Raw genomic sequence first — 20,593 nt, 5'->3', positions numbered from 1 at the left:
CAGGAGACAACTTGGGGGTCAACAGAGGTGGGGCACAGACCCTCACCCCCCCAACTTTGCAGAGGCCTGAACCCTCACCCCTTCTGAGGGAGGTCCCCTACCCCCATGGCTGCTTCACTTCCCACACCCAGCTCAGATCAAGACCCAGGTAAAGACAGAAACTGGCTGACAGCAGCTGACCTCTCTGTGCAACAGGACTTGTTTCCCATTTCTACCTTGGACCACAGGGAAAGGGGCAGCTGAAGGAAAGGGCTGTGTCAGGATGCTGCCTTCTTCCCTTTCTTCTCCCTCTTTTTTCTAAACACTTCCATGCCTTGTAGTTCTTTGCTTTCTCTTCTTTTTCTCTCTACTACCCTCCATCTTCGCCTCATCCTCCTCCCCAGTATCATCCATATCGGCCGACCCAGAGGGCACAGCTGACTCCTCCCCGGACACTGACACCACCATCAAGCACAGCCCTGATGGACCCTTTGATGCAGCCCTTCAACTCGCTGACGCTTTGGGAAGCCCATCGCCAATGATGCTGCCAGCTAGCCAGATCAACAAGGACAACCAAACCCCCGACTTGAAGACAGCTGAAATCCCTTGACTGAAGAGGCCAGCAACCTTCTACAGGAACAAGGCTCCTTGTGCACTCCATCCACTATGTTTATAGCTATGCTCGCTATCATTGCTTGTCAGTCTTCTTCCAAGTCTTAAACAACCCAATCCGAGAGGTGGCCACTGATTTACATGCGCTATCATTTAAAAAATAAAAAAGGGGAAATTTGCCGGAAGCTGGTCCATCCTTGCTGCTTGACATAATCGCTGCAGGGAAGAAACATCTGCACAGCATATGTTTCAAGGGACCTGGCGTATATGGCATACTGTTCTTAACACTTGGAGTGGGGGAAACGAGTTAAGTCGGCTCGCGTGAATTGCGCGTACTCCGCGGGAGCCGTCTTAACTCGGTTCATATAGATTTGCGGTGGAGTGCGGGAAACGTGTAAACTCGGGCCGATTGTAACTGCGTATTACCAAATATTTGTTTGTTTGCCGTTCACAAAGATACCTACCTGCGTATGCGAACTGCCATCTTATATTTTGGCGGGAAATTCACCCGACACCGTAGTGTTAATATGTTTGCTCACCTTCTTGGCGCTATGTATTTTAACCAAGGTCACCTCTGCGAGAAAGGTTGTTTCCCCAGGTAGGGATTTTTCCCTGAAGTTAGGGAGGGAATAAAACCCCTTAACCAAGTGCCAGGCGGGTAGTTAATCACTTTAACTAAGAACAATCACTCTTAAGCTACATAATCTTTACTCCCTGGAATGTAGATAAGAAATGCCCTAACCTTTAGAATAGAAATTGACAGGATTAAAATCAACTGGTATAAATACAGATGTAACAAGACAATAAAACACAGTACTTGGCTGGAGATCCTGGCTAGAGAACCTGGCTAGGCTGCTGATCAATTGACCGCTGTCTCCATGTCATTCATTCTTTGCCAACTGCGTCCACACCTTTGGGAACTCCTGGACCTGCAGGGGTTGGACCCCAACATTTGGCGCCCGAACAATGACTCATACTGTGTACCTACCCAGCAGTATCCAGGGCCCTGGAGCAATGGTTCTCAACCTTCCTAATGCTGCGAACCTTTAATACAGTTCCTCATGTTGTGGTGACCCCTAACCATAAGTTATTTTCGTTGCTACTTCATAACAGTAATTTTGCTACTGTTATGAATCCTAATGTAAATATCTGGTATGCAGGATGTATTTTCATTGTTACTAATTGAACATAATTAAAGCATAGTGATTAATCACAAAAACAATATAAAATTATATATTGTGAAATATTTATTTCTAATTACAAATAAATGAAATTTTGTCTTGAAGCATGGTGTAGCATGGGTAGCAGTCTTAATATAACAACAGTAAACTACATTGCTACATTTTGCGACAGTATCAGTAAAAGGCCAATGTCAGTGAGAAGGTTGAGATAGCTTCTTTCTCAGCAGATCAGAAATTCTTGGGGCAGTCTTTGCAAGAGCACAACGAAGATCATCTTCCACAACAAGTCTACTTCTGTATTTAGACTTGATAACCAACAAGCTGGAAAACCCTGTTTCACAAAGATATGTTGTTGGAAATGGAAGAGAAAGGCACAACACAGTCTCAGACAGAACAAGATATGACTGCAAACACTTGATCCAGAATTTTGTAACTGGCATTGTAGAGAAATCAGTTCCTGCTGCATTGTTGATAATAAGTTCAATGAACTCCTCTTGTGCTGTCTCAGGAATATCTTCAACTTTGACTGTGAATGGGCTTCTGGCAAGTGCAAATGGGGTGTCAGGTAGATTTGGAAAGTATGATGAAATTTTGTCTGCAAGCATGTGCAAGTGTTCTTTCACAGAAATTATCATTGTAATCCTTTTGTCTGGTTCAATGTCATGTTCCTCAAAGAAAGCAGATAAAGTAGGCAACATGTAAATTTTATTTTCATCCATTTTTTTTTTTTTTTGGCAAAGCTGAAGTTTCATTTGGAGTGTTTGGATCGTTTCAGACAAATAGAGGCATGTTGCATTTGGTCCTTGCAGTGATAACTTTAGTTCATTCAAGATGGCAAAGATGTCAACCAAGTAAGCTACTTTCTGCAGTTCACTTTTATCACTGAAAAGTTCTTCAAAGTGTGGTCTTGCTTTCTGATTAAAAAACGTTTTGAGTTCATCACAAAACTCAAAAACAAGTTTTAAAATTTTTCCTTTTGACAACCATCTCACTTCAGTGTGAAATAGCAGAGCATTGTTCGGTGCATCCAACTCCTTGCACAATTGTGAAAACAGTCGACTGTTTAAAGTGCTCGCCTTTAGAAAATTGACACAACTTATGACGCTTTTCATTACTTCTTGTAATTCTTGTGGCAGCGTCTTTGTTGCTAATATTTGCCGATGAATCATACAGTAAGTTCTGATGACATTTGGTGACTCATTCAGTACCAAATGTTGAAATGCAGATTGACATCCTAGTATAGCTGGAGCACCATCTGTGCAAACACCACAAACCTTTTCCCAAGAGATTTTATGCTCTTTCAGAAATGAACCAACTGTGTCAAATACATCACGTGCAGTAGTTGTCATTTCAAGAGGTTTGCAAAAAAGAAACTCATCTTTAAAGTCAGCATCATTAATATACCTCACGTAAACCAGTAACTGTGAACAGTTTGCAACGCCTGTAAACTCATCAAGCTGGATACTAAATATTGGAAGTGGAGCAGATTTAATTGCCTGGATTACCTGATCAAGAATATCAGCAGACATGTCATCTATTCTTCTGTGGACAGTGTCGTTAGATAAGGAAATTGCACTCAATTTTGTAACAAATTCGTCTCTAATTATAACTCGAACAATGTCTTTGGCTGCTGGCAACAGTAAATCCTCAGTAATGGTGTGAGGTTTCATAGCTCTGGTGATTCTGAGTGCCACCAAATATGAAGCTTCAATGGCTGCTACATTTTGTTTGTGGTACTTGCCACAAGTGTCAAGCCTGGCTTTCTTGAGTCCATGAGCTTTGCTTCTAAAACAGTTGGTATCCTTGCTGGCAAAGCTCGGATGCTTGCTATCAAGATGGTGTTTTAGTTTGTTCGGATTCATAGATTCGGCTGATAGAACTTCACAACAAATAACACATTACGGTTTCTCAATTTCTGCTGTAATTATTGGGGTAAAACCATAGTGTAAAAAATCCTCACTATATTTTCTTTTCTTAACGTTCTTCTCTACACGAACCATTGTCATGGTATGGTTTGCTAATGAAAATAATATATAATAATAGCTTTAATAATACAAAAGATGATACATGGCATAGTTCAGTCAATACAGTGCATTAAAGTTTCCTATGATTTACCATTCTCTGTGTTGTTGTTTTACATACCTGTTACTATCACAAGGGGGCAGTATTCACATTAATCACAGCTGAATATAAAAAGACCAACATCCAGATTAAGTTCCCATTGTACAGATATTTTTTTTTTTGCAGTAGGTGATAATTTTACAGTACATGATTTTACATTTACCCAGTAATTATATTTCATGAAGTGTCGTTGTACCTCCAATACTACTGCTTTCTACACAGTAGCTGCTCTCTACACATGTGTGACTGATCTGCATAAGTACATTATGGCGCCAACCCTGTCACATACACCTGTATTTGTACCAGGTGTATGTGATGGGGTTGGCTCAATGATGTCATCACGCCAGGTACTCATATGTGGGCATATCTGCATATGGGCAGACCTGCTTAAGACGGATAGAGGAGCGGTGTCTCGGTTCCTAAGACCATGGAAAAGATGTGTTTTACAATGGTCTTAGGTGACCCCTGGGAAAGGGTCCTTTGACCCCCAAAGGGGTCGCCACCCACGGGTTGAGAACCACTGCCATAGAGGCACGAAGATGGATGAGGGAGACAAACTAGACATTATTGCTGAGGTCCAACTTTTTATTTGAAAACTAATACCTGAAAGGCACTTCAAGATGCCCTAAGATCCTAGATCAGCACCAAACTTCTGACCTCAATATGCTCCTCCAGAATTTTTCTGAATCTCTTCCTCTGTCTCCCACAACCCACATCCAATCTTTCAGCAAATCCTCTTGAATCCATGCTTTCAACAAATACAGAAACTGACCCCTTCTTCCCATGCTTGTCTGACCACCCTCATCTGTCACCTGGATGACTGCACTTACCTCATCACTGGGCTCCCTGCCCTCCATGCAGCAGCCACACGGGTGCTGAGGAATGTAGGCTAAGGTGAACATCCTGATTCTTTATTGAGCAAGTTTTTCTATCTGAATCTATGGCAGGAATGGGGTGGGAGGGTTGGGGAGGTGTCAAAAGTTCTTTCTGAGATTGGTTTCTTAAAAGCTTGAAATCAATGTCCCAAATAGGAACTTCAGAAAGGCTACATTTTGGATGCCTTCACTAAACACAGATCAGTCACGCTCACTGTGGCTCTGAGCCCTCTACAGGCTCCTCAGGACATTCAGAGGGAAACCAGATTTTTGGCTATGGCTCCTCTCTGTGATTTCATATCCAGCTCTGTCTGTTCCAAGCAGCTTGCCTCCTTTTGACTGTCCAAATATTTTAAATGAAAAGAAATAAAAACACCCCACACATCCCTTATTTCACTCTAACGTACTATCACATTATTACTGTTGTTGCTGTGTGGGTTACTGGGCGACTGCCCCACCAGCATGCCATGTCCATGAGGCCTGGGATTTTCTCTGTTCTGTCTTACATCTGCACCCCCAGTGCTTAGAGCAGTGTCAGCAGATGGTGAGCAGTAGTTGGTCTTCTTTGATAAATGAGTAAAGAAGTTACACATGTGATCATGGTTGAAAGGGTGAAATATGGAGCGTCATGACCTCACAAAACTGAGATTCTGACCCAGACTGAGGGACCATGGAGACTTTCCTGCAGAGTGGCATCTAATAGAGCGAGGGCCCCGGCTAACCTATAACTGATGGAGGGGCAGGAGTAAGAGGTCCAGGCAGAGGGCACAGCAGATGCAAAAGTCAGGAGGTGGGAAAGTTGAGGGAAGTAAAGGAATTAAACTGACTCATTTGGGTGATTAAATGAGCTAATAGACCTGAAGGGCCCAGTACACAGTTTGTGCTAGAGAAAGGCCAGCTGTTGTCATTATTGCACATCCAGGGTCTGTCCTCCTGGGAACAACAATAACAGAATAAAGGGGTTCTTCCCTCCCAAACTACATAGGCAATTCATGACATCAAGCCTATATTAGAGCTTGACTGTGGTATAAGTGACAGGCGATAAACCACACATACGTAAATACACACTCCCTGTCATGCAAAAGTTTCTCATGTGCTTTTATAGTCCCTCTCTCTGCACCCCATCCTCAGTCATCAGGCAATCACTCATCCTGTCTTTCTTGATAGATTATTTTGAAATTTCTTGAATGCTATATACATGTAATTATATCGTATGCTCTCCTTTTGGTATGACTTCTTTCATTAAGCATAATAATTTTTTATGAGGTGAAATTCTTATAACAAGATATTAATCCTTTTAAAGTGAACATTTCACTGGCAGTATAGCCATAGTGTTGTTCAGCCACGATGTTACCTAGTACTGAAACATTTTCATCACCTCAAATAAAACTCTGCACCCAATGAGAGGTTGCTCCCATTCCCCAGCCCCTATCCCTCAAAACCACCAATCTGAATTCTGTCTCTTTCTCTTTCTTCTCCCCTGTTTTCTGTACTATCTACCCTGTCAGCCTGTACATCTAGTGCCCCGATTTTCCCAATGTCAGGGCACTAATCTAAGCCTTCCAGACATTATTCGTCCTCTGAACCCTGTTTCTCACCCCTCACATCCATCTAGCTCTTGGGGAAGGGCACCCCAATACCACTGCACCAGCTCCAGTGGCTGCTTTCTCAACAGGTAGGTCAGCCCCTCTCGTGTTCCTCAGGCCAACCTAAACTCACACATAGAGAGCCTTCCTACATTACACCCCTAGGTGCCTTTGAAGTCATAAAAAGCCTCCCATCCCTAAACTTCCCAAGCTTTACAATTTCCCATCCTGACTCTGAACAAACACCAACCTTCCATGACCCCTTCCTATGCTCCCTTCTGATTATCCACAATCCACCTATGGCCAGGTCTCCAAAATATTCCACCAAATACCCTAGAGGCCACAATGAGCAGGAAACAAAACAGAACCAGAGGAGAGATTTATTTCCATTTCCCAGGTTCTGCCTGTTGACTCTCTAAGGCCAGGCATATCGAGTTTTCAAAGCAAGAACAAAAAGAGACAAAGAATGAGTACCCTGATGTCTGGCCGGAGTTCTGGGGCATGGAGGGCTGGAAACAGGGTCATCCAGTGTGGGCCTACAGGTGGCTGACATCACAGGGACGTGCATGTTTACTGGAGTTGTTCTTTTATCCCTGAATATTTGCTTAATTGTCTGTGATATTGTTCTTCGAAGGTGCAGTGAAAATGAATATAGAATGAGAACACTTTTGATGGTCACTCAGCAGGGCAGTGAGACTGACCTCAACAACTTTGAAATAAAAGGCTGCAGAGATTTTAAGAACAGGAGAAGGAATCATAGGCATCTTTGTTTGCTAATTGGATTGACACATAAGCAAAATAAAACTCATTAAATCTTAACAGGAGGGTTTTCATTATTTTTTTTAAATATATTTTATTGATTTTTTACAGAGAGGAAGGGAGAGAGATAGAGAGTTAGAAACATCGATGAGAGAGAAACATCGACCAGCTGCCTCCTGCACATCTCCTACTGGGGATGTGCCCGCAACCCAGGTACATGCCCTTGACCGGAATCGAACCTGGGACCTTTCAGTCCGCAGGCCAACGCTCTATCCACTGAGCCAAACCGGTTTCGGCGAGGGTTTTCATTATTGTTACATTTAAACCTCGCTCATGGATAAGATTTTATTGATGAGAGGGAGAGAGAGAGAAAGAGAGAGAGAGAGAGAGAGAGAGAGAGAGAGAGAGAGATGCCAGAGAAAATAATTAGTTGCCTCCCCAAAAAGCCTTGACCGAGGACTGAACATGCAAACTTTTGGTGTTTGGAAGAAAGTGCCAACCAACTTGGTCACGCTGGTGAGGGTAAGCAGGATTTTTTACACCTTGGTTTTAAATGTCCCAACCCAAGTTAAGCTCCTACACTTCCTCAGAGACTGAAACACAAAAAACAGGAGAATTACATTTTAGCAGAATGCACCCAAACCCTCTAGGCAGATTTTCTATGAATCATCTCACTGGCAAGAAGTTGTGTTTTTTAAAAATAGACTTTTATTGATTTCACAGAGAGGAAGGAAGAAGGGAAGAGAAATAGAAACATCAATGATGAAAAGAATCATTGATTGGCGGCTTCCGGCCCACCCCTACTGGGGATCAAGCCTGAAACCCAGGCATGTGCCTTGACTGGGAATTGAACCATGACCTCCTGGTTCTTGGGTTCATGCACAACCACTGAACTACTCCAGCCGGGAGGCAAGAAGCTTTTAAGGAGACTTGGGTATATTTTGAAAGGATAGAAAGAATCTGTAATTACAAATTGCAGTTACATTTGTAAATGAAGTGCTCTAAAAAAATAGAGATAAGGATCCTAGTCAGGAAGAAAAATTAAAGATTCTGAGGGAATAATGAGGCCTCTTGTTCATAACACAGCTACTTTCTGCACAGTGTTGGCAAACACAACTAAATCCTTTTAGCCAAGTCCCAGTTTGCATTGCCATCAATTCCTGCAATTTATAAAGAAGTACAAGTTCCCAGCCATTTATAAATAGATGCCAAACAGTTGAGAGACTGAACAGAGATGGCATCTGATCTCCCAGAAGACTGTGCTTCTGGAGTTTTCCATGTAGACACTACATTTCTCTCTATAGTCACCATCCCTTTCATCAAACTTCATCTCCAAGGAAGAAGAGTATTCTACATCCTCCAACATGGCTGGTTTCTGATTAGTGACCTAAGTGCAGAGGAATGATATTCATGTTCTACATTGCTCTGATGCAGGTTTTTCTATGAAACTGGAAATGGGAGATTTAACAGCCTCTTGAGATTAAGTGGCCTCACCCTCACACTTCACCTGCAGTCTCTCTAGCTTTGGGTGATGCCCTCATCTCAAGCAGATTATGAGTCTTCAACAGGTCAAAAATAGCTCCATGTAAGTGAGGTCATATATAATTCTGTGGGCATAAGTTTGAACTAGGACATTTACTAAGCATCTCTTATATTACCAAAGTTTCCAATTCTATTCTATCAACAAAGACGACAGGGTGCTACTGAACTTATGCAAATAAGTCTATTGCCATAAACTTAAGAATACTCCAGAGGGCATTAGTAGCTTTGGGGAAGACAAAGTTCACTGTTGCATCTCACATAGGTGTTCTCTTGTCTATTCCCATCATCAGCAGTGTTCAGACGCCCTCCACAGGTATCCCTGGAAATGTGAGAGAGCTCATGTTCCTATCAGCTTATGTATTTCTCCTGCGGGTCATTACACAATAACTGCCCCTCCTGTGAAGCACATGGTGTCCCCTCCATTGTGGAGATGGTGCAAATGGAACCAACCAGAGATAGGATCCAATGTGGAATGTTACATTATGTCAACAATAATGACAATGCTAGCTCACATTTCTTAGTATTTATTGATTCAAAGCAAGTCTTCTAAGCAATTTCCACCACCACAAGAAATCTAATAGGTGCATTTTTATTTTTATTTTTTTTTAGTTTAAGAACATAGGGGATGGGAGTACTTGACATCTAACAATACAGGTACACTTGTAGCGGAGAAGAAGGGGTGGGAGACTTTACACTGGTAGTTCCCAGCATCCTCTCTCTTGACAGGGTTTATGGTGAGGGTTCTGTGGTCCTTGGACAGCTTCATCCTGTCCCTGAGCTGCAGACTCCTAGCATTGAATAACCAGTTGATAGAGCTCTCATCTGTGTAGCAGGTCAGGACCACAGCATCCTCATTCTCTGTCACTGCGGTATTGCTGGCTAGGAGTGTGGGTACACTCAGTGTCCCTGTGAAGAAATAGAGGGTGAGAATGATTGAGTGTGGGCTTGAGACCAGGTGCTATACTCCTTCCTCAAAGATATCAGCCCTGACTCTGATTGCTCTGAGGGTAATTTGTTTCCACAGTAAAAATTAATTAATTCTAAATTTTCCATCACTCCCTAGACCAAATCTACCTCTCTGAGCTGAAGACTCCTAAGTAGGAAGGATATGAACCAATGATTGACCCAATGTCAGCCCACCTCATGGACCACTGGGATTGGAGGAAAAGATGGGGCTATGGTTGCAGATAGACCTCAAGTGACTCAGTTCAATTTCTCATGGTCTTTGGGATTCTGCTTAGGAACTGTATCTCCCTATGCCTCACTTTCTCCTCAGTGAAGAAAAATGAATATTTGACTGATAGGTGGACCATGTACTAATCATAAAATATTCACCGTATCTCACATAAATATTTGGAAGAAAAGCTGCTCAAATAAGAGGCATTTGTTATTGATCGACTTCATTAGAGAATCCCTGGGCTGATCTCTTGTGGATGAGCTCCTGCCAGGAGCATGTTTTCTCCTGTTCCTCCCTTGGGACACTGATCTTTCACTAGACTCTCCTAAGTGCCCCAGAACAGTCAGAAAATAATCTTGGGAGCTAGTCCAGTTGTGCCCTCCACACACAGTGTCAGTTGAAGGAGGGTTCAGCCCCAAATGGTGACCCGATCAAGAGCGTTGTGACTCTGGCACATGGGAAACTGTTGCTTTCACTCAGCCCTTCACAGAAGGCAAAACCCAACCTGACACAGGCTCCCCAGGGACTCTGCAGTCAGGACATTGTGGCCTGGAGAGGGGCTGCCCAAGCTGAGTTTCTCTGTGAAGAACCAAGAGAGACCCTCAGGCCAGGTCCTTATAGAGCTCTGCAGGTTCTATCTCAGGGACATGATCAGGGAAAGGGGCCCAGGGATCTGGACTGAGACGGGTCTCCCTCTGCTGACTCACTCCCATCAAATTATTCCTTCTCTATGTGGTGAATGTCTGTGGGGCTGGAATCTGGGAAAGGAACTCTGACCTTAGGATGATTGTCTCCATTGTGTGTGTCCTGCACTAAATGCCCAAACCCAGCTTGGGACATGATGCAGAGGGGGATAGAGGAGAGTCCAGGACTGGCAGTCCTGTGTGTGAAGTAGGATTCACCCCACCCCACATAGAGGTCAGAGAGCAATCACTCACGGTATACACTGAGCCATCCAAATCCTCTTACTCCTCGTGACATTGGAAGGATGGCGACTACGAGATAAATATCTTGGTCCCTCGCAGTGACGTTTCTTATGATCAGGGATCCTTCAAGGTTTATTTCCTCTCGACCACTGTATTGGGGACCTGTTAGATATTCACTGGAATACCATGCACGAGACCCAATGAAATTATGGTCATTCATCTCTGTTCCCCTGTACCAAATAATCTTTGTAACATTGGGAGGCGTATTGCGGAGACTTAGAATCACATCCTGCCCTTCAAATGCAATGGTTGAGACAATAGCAAATCCAGCTGTGGTGGGCGGGATCCAGTAGGTTAAGAGGAAGACTAGAAGGGAAGAGAGAAATTGATCAGTATTTTGATCTATTTATTGGGATGTAGCAATGAGGCATTTCTCTTCATCTCTCAGCCTTAGTCTTCATGTGAGTTCATGTGTGCATCTCCTTGGTCAAGGTCAGCAACATGGCCACCATGGCTTCAGCACCTCACAACCTATGATTTTTGTTTTGAATTCTCTTTCCCAGCTGTCTGTGTGGCTGTCCTCCTTACTTCCCTAAGATCACTGTTGACATTAGGTCTCCTTCTTGGAGGACCTTCCCTGACCACGTCCTCTAAAGACCCTCTATCTTCACTCTCTGACCTGTCCCCGCTCTGTGCCCTTCAGGGCACTTGTGGGTACCTGTAGTCACAAGTAGATCTCTTCTTGTTTCCTTTCTCCCCATGTAATGTGAGCTGCATATGGGCAGAGAATTTTGTGATCTTGTGCCCCCAGTGCCTGCAATAGGCTGCAAACACCTATTGGTGAATGGATGAGTGTTCCCAGGCTTGTCCACGTCCCATGTTGTATTTTCCCATATTTGTAGCTGATGGTGGGGACAATGTTTACCACCCCTGGTTAAAATGATTCTGGTATCACCTGAAATAAATTGTCATGACTGTGGTCAGTTATGAAAATTTAATACTCAGTGAACAATAACTTAGCAAATGAACCACAATTGAGGTTTTCCTACCTCTCACTACTTCCACATGATCAGCTATTCCTGTTGCTGAGCTCCCTTTCTCATCCTACTCTGCACACCTGTACTTTCACTCAGGTCCAAAGGAAGCCCTTCCTTCCCTCACAGAATGCTGTCCTCCCCAGGAGATCTTGGCCGGTCTCTGACTCCCAACCTCCCTTCCATTCCCTGGGATTGTCCCCTCCTTACCGGCCAGCAGGAGCCCCAGCAAGGGAACACGTCCTCTGAGGGCAGAAGCTGCAGGGGACTCCATGGGGACTGCTGCCTGCTCCGTCCCTTTCTCTGAGAGAAGATCACTAAGTCCAGTAAGGCTCCCAGACACCTCTGTTCAGACTGGTGGGATGTGCTCTCCCTCCTCCCTGTGTGCTGAGCCTCCTGCTGGGACAAGATAACCTCCCTGGTCATGTGGGCCTGGGCAGAGTCAGGACCCAGGACATTCCCCTCATTTTTTCCAACCCTGTTGCCCCTTTGAGTTTACCTTTACTCTGTTTTTTTGTTCCTTGGGAACTCCTGATTCCTCTGACAACACACACACATACAAACACAAACTGACACATGCACAGACAGATGCCCAGAAAGCACTGTCCTGGGGCGTCCAGTTCCTGGTCATTTTCCACAGCTCCCTGTCAGTGCATGTTTGACTTTTCCCTTCAGAGCAAGAGGTCTGGGGCTGTTATGGGTTTACTCAGCGAGATAGAAAACCGACTCAGAATTTAAATTTAGGAGCCTTTATTAAGTTGGCCAGCTGACTACATCTACAGCACCCTGCCGAAGCAAAGGCTGAAATGCAGTGCCAACTTCCATGGCCAGTGACTACAGTTACAGCACCCTGCCAGAGCAGAGGCCGAACTGCAACGCTGACTGCAAAAGTTACATTTTATTATTAAATTCTGTGGAGGCACAGAGAAAAATGTGTCTTTCAAATTATGCCCCCCAATATGGAGGAAACTCTCTTTATGTATACTTTTTCTAGTCCTTTGTCTCCCAAATTTGGAATGAGAGTTTTGGGCCTTCTGAGAAAGAAGGCCTGTGTGCTGGGAAGGGGCCATGAGACCATATCTCAAGGCCTGGCCTGATGTCAGTACCTTCCTATCTATGTGTTTTAGGAACAGACAGCACAGCATGACCCATTGGGCCAAAGCACCATTTATGCAGCCCAGCACATTCCCCACTGGTTTTATGTACATGAGTCGAATCATTGACTCTTCTGGGTTATTGTTGGGGAGGGAGTTATATTGACTGCTGAGGATTATAGAATTAATTCTTTGCCGTATAAAGTCAGTGGGACTGTTTATAAGATAAGGGCCTGGAATGAGGACCCACTGAGTCCTGGACTTATTATTTTGCCTGTGCTGTCTTAAGCTTGGTGTGATGAAGACATGTCAGGATCCTGTCGACCTTGGTTGCCATGGGGGTGGTCCTTTCCAGGCAGGAGTCTGTCCTTGGGTGGCAAATTTCTTTACCCAAACAGAGTCACCAGGTTGGAAGGGATGAACCAGATACAGGCAGATTATCTGGGACGTGCTTCTGGTCTGCTTTCTGGGTAGACTGTAAAACCTAAAAGAACTTGAATTAACTGGTGAGATGAGGAGTTCAGGGTCTGGAAGAGTCACTAGAATCTGTAAAGGCCCCACTGGTTTTAGGGCAGCCTCTTGGGCAGCTTCGTCTGCAGCCTAGTTTCCTCTTGCTTCTGGGGAGTATGTGCCAGTTGGCCCATCGTCCTTGCTCTGCTCATGTCTGTCTAACTGCCTACTATATTACCTCAAGGATCCTGGCTCTGAATTCTTTCAGGGAAAATGGGCATTGGATTTCTTCTGTAACTGCTTCGAGCTGAGGATGGTCAGAATTTTCTCTCAGAGCCAAGGGATCCTTGCTGTCTGTCAGAGGGACGATGAGGCCTGGGCAGAGAAAGTGGTACGCTTGTGACATGGAGGAGACAAACTATAACAAATGGTCTGGTGGGAGGGAAAGAAAACATTTCAGTTTTAATATCCTCTATTTAAATAGAGTTTTTCTCCTTAAAATTACCCCTCTGTTTATTAAAATACTAATTTATTTACTGTATTCAATTTGGCCTGATTGTTTGCATAAACATAACAAGAATGGTAACGAACTACCTTTGCTGGAATCCTATGATTGATTTTTTTTTTGCTATGTATATTATTTATTCCATTTAAAAGATACTGAAAAATATCCACAAATTCCTTTTCCTTCATTTTTCAATTCTCTCCATTGTTTTATCCCTTTAACTTCTCCAGGCTCTTATTAACTTCTCTGATTTCCTGGCTGCAGTGTGGTACCCTGGCTGGGTAGCTCAGTTGGTTAGAATGTCCTCCCTGCACACCAGGGTTGCAGGGCAGATCCCCAGTCAGGGCTCATATAAGAATCAAGCAACAGACGCACAAATAAGAGGAACAACAAATCGATGTTCCTTTGTCTCTCTCTCTCCCTCTCCCTCTCTCTCTCTGTCTCTCTCTCGTTAAATAAATAAACCTTCTTCCAAACTGTGAGTTTCCTGCACTTCGTTTTGCAAATGAGATCCTGAGAGGCCACGCAGCTCTCCTGAGGTTGCATTGCAAGGACTAGGAGAGCCAGGGTGACAACCCAACTGCAGAACTGGCGACTCTCCTCAACGTTCCTTTCCAGGGCATGTGGCTTGCAGGTATCGCTCTTAAAAGAGGCCGCCAGATGTGGACCAACGGGGTCAAACCAAGAGTTCAGCAATATGTGAGCTGCATGTGGGCTGGGGATTTTGTGATCTTGTGTCCCCATTGCCTGCAATAGGCTGCAAACACCTGTGGGTGAATGAATGAGTGTCCCCAGACTTGTCCACGTCCGATGTCCGATGTTGTATTTTCCCATATTTGTAGCTGGTGGTGGGGACAATGTTTAGCACCCCTGGTTAAAATGATTCTGGTATCACCTGAAATAAATTGTCATGACTGTGGTCAGTTGTCAAAATTTAATACTCAGGGATGAATAACTTAGCAAATGAACTGCAATTGAGGTATTCCTGCCCCTCACCACTTCCACATCATGAGATATTCCTGATGCTGAGCCCCTCTCTCATATGACTCTACACACCTGTACTTTCACTCAGGTCCAAAGGGAAGCCCTTCCTTTCCTCACAGAGTGCTGTCCTCCCCAGGAGATCTTGGCCAATCTCTGACTCCCAACTTCCCTTCCATTCCCATGGATTGTCCCCTCCTTACCGGCCAGAAGGAGTCCCAGCCAGGGGACAAGTCCTCTGTGAGCAGAAGCTGCAGGGAACTCCATGGGGACTGCTGCCTGCTCCATCCCTTTCTCTGAGGGAAGAGAGCGAGGTCCAGTAAGGCTCCCAGACACCTCTGTCCAGGCTGGTGGGGTGTGCTCTCCCTCCTCCCTGTGTGCTGAGCCTCCTGCTGGACACGATAACCTCCTTGGTCATATGGGCAGGGAGTGGTCAGGGCCCAGGACCCTCCCTCTTCTTCCCCTCTTTTTTTCCTACCCTATTGCCCTTTTCAATTTACCTTTACTCTGTATTTTGATTCCCTGGGAACTCCTGAAGCCTCTGACAGCACAAACATATACAAACACAAACTTACACATGCACAGACAGGTGCCCAGAAAGCACTGGCCTGGGGTGTCCAGTCGCTGGTCATTCTCCATAGCTCCCTGTCAGTGCACATTTGACTTTTCCCTTCAGAGCAAGAGGTCTGGGGCCACTTCAGAAAAATTGTCACAGGGATGCCCCGGCTCTGCATTGGCTCTCCTGTGAAACTTTGTAAGGATTGGGATGCACATGTGACATTTTTGAAAGGCTGCTTCAGCAACATGGATGCCAGGATGAGACCCGATGATGTGAGGGTGGGAGGCCATCCCCCTCTCCTGTGCACAGGGAGGGTCTCCACATGCTGATTAAATGCAGATTCTAGCCCTAACCGTTTTTGGCTTAGTGGATAGAGCATCGGCCTGCGGACTTAAGGGTCCCAGGTTAGATTCTGGTCAAGGGCATGTACCTTGGTTGCGCACACATCCCCAGTGGGAGTGTGCAGGAGGCAGCTGATGGGTGTTTCTCTCTCATCAAAATTTCTAACTCTCTATCTGTCTCCCTTCCTCTCTGTAAAAAATCAATCACTAAAATATTTTTCAAAAAATGCAGATTCTGACTTGGCAGGTGTATGCTGGACCAGAGACTCTGCTTCTAACAAGCTCTCAGGGGAGGTGGATCTTACTGGCCTGTGGATCCCACTTGCAACAGCAAGGCTGATGGAGGCACATGGCTTCCTGAGAGGATGACCAACTCACTCCAGCATTGGCCCCTGCTACAGCTTGGTCTTGGGTCCATAAGCACCACACAGAGAGCCCCACAGGTTCCAAACTGGAGATTTTTTCTGGTGGTGACACAGGAACAAAGCTGGGCACTGGGTCTTTTCTGTGTTTTAACACTTGGAGTGGGGGAAACGAGTTAAGTCGGCTCGCGTGAATTGCGCGTACTCCGCGGGAGCCGTCTTAACTCGGTTCATATAGATTTGCGGTGGAGTGCGGGAAACGTGTAAACTCGGGCCGATTGTAACTGCGTATTACCAAATATTTGTTTGTTTGCCGTTCACAAAGATACCTACCTGCGTATGCGAACCGTTTCATACCCATTGGGGTAATAGGTATCATAAAAATCCCTGATTTTGCGCGGGAAACCTAAATAATTGCCCGCGCCATCTTATATTTTGGCGGGAAATTCACCCCACACCGGAGTGTTAAAATCCCCTAGGAAGTTGGGATTTCCTCCAGCAGGAAGGCCACAGAGGTGACTGTGGGTGAGATGGCGACAAGATGAGTGATGACAGCAGAAGAGACCTTCCCTCTGTCTCAGGTTGTCACCAGCCTATCTGTTGTTTCCAGAGACAGAGACGACATCAACACATGTCTCAGAAGGATCTGCAGTTTTCCGGTGTGAAGGGTAAGGTGTGAAGCAAGAACTGTGGTGGGAGCTCAGGTGGCTGTGGGCTCCATGGTCCTTGGGGAATGTTTTCAAGGAGACCCTCCCTCTCTTTGTTGGTTGACCCTCTGCATGTCCTCCCTGACTGTTCGGGGAGCCTCTGTCCTCTGCCTGGAGGACTTTTTTGAGGTCACCTCGCCTTACCCATGTGTGATTCCAGTTATGAGTGGGGGAGCACCATAGAGATCCCTGAAAAAGCAGCTGCTCCTAGACCCTGTCAACGTCAGAAATGTCCAAACCTGGAGAGGATTGTTATGAGTATTTCAGCTGAATTGATGTCATATGACTGCAAGCAAGATCTCAAATCCTGAGAAGAACTGCAGTTTTGTACATTATTTTATACATTAAAATCAAAGAAGATGAAAAAAGTTGCATGAAATCTATGGGAAAGTGAAGGAAAGCATAGTAGGGAGATCTCTAGAAAAAAATAAAAAGCAAAATGGAGAAACACATATTATTTTTATTTTGGAGGGTCCAGGATAGTTAACATTTACAGCAGGTACAGGGGCTATGCAGGGAACCAGGCAACATGAGTGCTCTGTGGTCTTGTATTCTGGTGCCACAGGCTCTTCAATGGGTCTAGCAAGAAAATTTGCTGGAGGTTTGTGATGTCAAAGGTATGTTATTCATGGTGCATAAGAACAGGGAAAGGGCTCACTTGAGGTAAAGTCTGACATTTGCTAAGGAAGCTGTGGGCCTGTGACCTGACTACCTGCCATCACCTGCCCAGTTAGGCATTTGTGATCAGTCCGCACTGTGCGTCACTGAGCTTGTCAGGCCTGCCATGGGCCCCCTGGGCTTGTCAGGTTCCTTGCACAGCCCCTTTTTAATTCACATTTTCTGGAAAGAGCAGGTGGGACAGCACAGGCATAATGGAGGGGCCAAGTAAAATCTGATAGTCAGGGAATAGAAATAGGTCTCCTTCTGCACCTCTTAGGCAAAGTCCAGTTCAATTGTGGATTTTCTGTGTTTTGTATTTGCTTCTCAATATCACCCCCTGGAAGGCAAAAGTAGACATGCAGGCAATGTCAGGTTCTGCACTAGGAATGCTGTGCAGGGTCTAGAAGGTGGGAGCTCACTGTCAGCTCTGATCTCTAGACTAAGAGCCAGACATCTGGGGCTTGGTCCCTGTGTATCTCATGCCTCCTGACTGCATCCCAGGCCAGGCTGAGCCCAGTGAGAGGACTGGCTCTTTCTAGAGTATTATGAGTCCAGTGTCCTGAGAGCTGTCCCCTCTTGTGGATATGCTGTTTCAGGAGGATGTGCCATCCCAGGTTTTCAAAGCCAGGGGCTGGTGAGGCTCTTTTGGGAGAGGGCTCTGGCCTGGATGGTTGATCCACAAAATGCCCTTTGTTTCTCATCACAGCATTAGGATGTTGCATCCAGTCCCCTGTGTCCGTGTCTGTCATCTGCTCTAGGCCACCCCACAGGGCACAGGTTTTGCAGCAGCTTCACAGGGATTGTCAACTAGGGAACTCTGTGAGTTCCTCTGTTTGGGGAGGGGAGGACCCCGTGGGACCCTCAGCACTTCTGAGATGGAAGCAACCTGAGATCCTGGGTTCTCCTTTCCCATCCTGCTGAGGACATTCCCCTTGTTCCCCAGGACACTGTGGGGGTGGTGAGATGTCTTTAGGGGCCACAGGCAGCTGTATTCAGACCAAGGACCTTGGGAATGGGGAGTCATCCCCTAATTTCCTTGAGCACCCTCCTGTCTTGGTAGAAACTCTATCTTGGATGGAGAACTCAGAATGTCTTCCAGGTCAGTGATCTGTGATAAAAGGAAGGACATGGGCTCCTTTCCAGTCCCTAAGGGGATGAGGTATGGGGAGGGCTGTGATTTCCTGGCAATGAAATCAGAGAAGTCTGACCTCTCACTGTTAGGAGGTTCCAGTCCCTCTTCCTGACTGTAAGTGGGGTAAACACCTGGCCCTGGGACATTACAGTGTAAAAAGGGGCTGTGGCCTCCTCCCATGCTGACACCAAGGCCTCGTGTGGATAGGAACATGATCTGACTGCAAGTGTCACACAGTGTGACCGGCTTCCATTATATGGCTTAACTCATCCATTTAACGAGTGTTTACTGAGTATCTGTGGTGTCTGCGGTCAGGGCTGGGCAATGGGAACACCGCAGAGAGCAGGGAATATGTGGACCCTGGGCTCATGGAGTTTAACTTGTAAGGAGAGACAGGCTCTAAGTTAAATGTTCCATAAACATTTGTGTAGAAAAGTCTTTCACACAAGGAATTAGGTGCTTGTAAAATTATCAAAGGGCTAGAGAAATGGAAGTTGAAGAGTTATGAATGGTAGTTGGGTTTCAAGGTCACGCTGGCAAAGCCCCTCCCACAGGTAAAGAATTAGCTGTGTCTGTCAGAGGCCACCCATCAGACCACACAGTAGCAGAAATAATAGGCCCATCTCCTTTCCAGCTTCCAATTTACAAACAAGTGCATCTCAGCCTGAGTTTAATTCACATCTGAATTCTCATCCCTAGGAAGGGGAGAATGGAGTATTTAAACTTTCAGTCTTCCTGATATCAGAGGGAACATGCAAAGGGGTGGAACATAAATGCCATGTGCCAATACATGGAATGTCTGAGCCCACATGCAGGCTGTGGGACTCTAGGCAAGTGATCCCACCTCAAAAATCTTCAGTTTCCTTATGAGATATGATACAAAGATATTTGGTGTTATTTCCAGATTCTTAGAACTGAGCAACAAATACTTGGAATTTTCTCATTTATTAGTGTTGATAAAATGTCTTTTGTGATGATGAAGAAACTGACATACCCCTGGATAGATGCAAGGTAAGGGCAGGTCACCATAAAGACAAAACCTTGCTTAGAAGCTGGAATTTCCATGAAGAGATGAGGGTACGTAAAATGTATAGGAATTTGTGACTGCCAATGTAAGAAGCGTTTAAATCTGTATATAATTTTTATGAGTTCATTTGAGCCAAACTGATGAGAATTGCTGGAAAGCCAAAACTCAATAGACTGAGAAAATGCTTCAGAGAATGGGAGTTTTACTTCTTATTTTATACATTACACTCAAAGCAGAAGTCATAAGGAGTTACATGAAATCCATTGCTGCAATATTAGAATGCGGGAGAAAACAAAGTGGGGAAATCTCTGAGATTTGATAAAAAGTGAAACAAGTAGACACATACTAATTTTACATGGATGTGTGCAGAATAGTTAACAGAAAACAATTAACATGATGACAATAATAATGAGGGGTTCTGCAGTGTTGTAGGAAGTCTGGAAATAAAGAAATTACACAAACATTCCATAGGTATGCTATTGTCAACAGGCTCTATTAAAGTGAAGATAGGCCTTTGTTAGGGAAGAGATTTGCCTAACACATGACTACCCACCTTGGCTAACTTTTGTTTAGAAAATGTTCATTTTAGACCATCCTCTGTGGTTACTGTAGGTCTCTGAGTTTCTAAATACCACCACAGGCCTCCCCTGAGCTTGTCAAGTTGAGTATATGGCCCATTTATATCAACACGTTCATATTTTCATCATAAGTCAATCTAAAGGATGCATTAATGACCAACATTTTGTTTAGATAATGTGCTCCCACAGGGCTAAGAACGCTCAATCCTAGATAGTCTTAATGTAAGCATTTGTCTTGCTGAGCAACCAACCATTGGGGATGAGCCAAGACTGTAACATTGAATGGAAGTCAAGGCTGAATTTTCTTAAAAGTGAAAAGCAGGTAAATGGGAGGCAGGAAGGTTCCATGGGACTTCACTAAAAAACCCCACTCTGGATTATTTCTAGCCTATAATCCAAGTTTTG

At 44.9% G+C, this 20,593-nt stretch overlaps 1 protein-coding gene across 1 annotated transcript; it reads right to left on the bottom strand.

Moving 5' to 3' along the window:
- Nucleotides 1-1,963: 1,963 nt before the first annotated feature.
- Nucleotides 1,964-3,772, bottom strand: LOC138997288 (zinc finger BED domain-containing protein 5-like). The gene is given in 1 exon segment (XM_070398892.1): nt 1,964-3,772. A coding segment is annotated over 1 exon segment (1,809 nt).
- Nucleotides 3,773-20,593: the final 16,821 nt, after the last annotated feature.

The sequence above is a fragment of the Myotis yumanensis genome, unplaced genomic scaffold (genome assembly GCF_028538775.1).
Source record: "Myotis yumanensis isolate MYYU_CA2020_CCGP unplaced genomic scaffold, mMyoYum1.0.hap1 SCAF_18, whole genome shotgun sequence".
Lineage (NCBI taxonomy): Eukaryota > Metazoa > Chordata > Mammalia > Chiroptera > Vespertilionidae > Myotis > Myotis yumanensis.
Note: the sequence above shows the minus strand (reverse complement) of the source record. Positions and strands in the feature narration are given on the sequence as shown.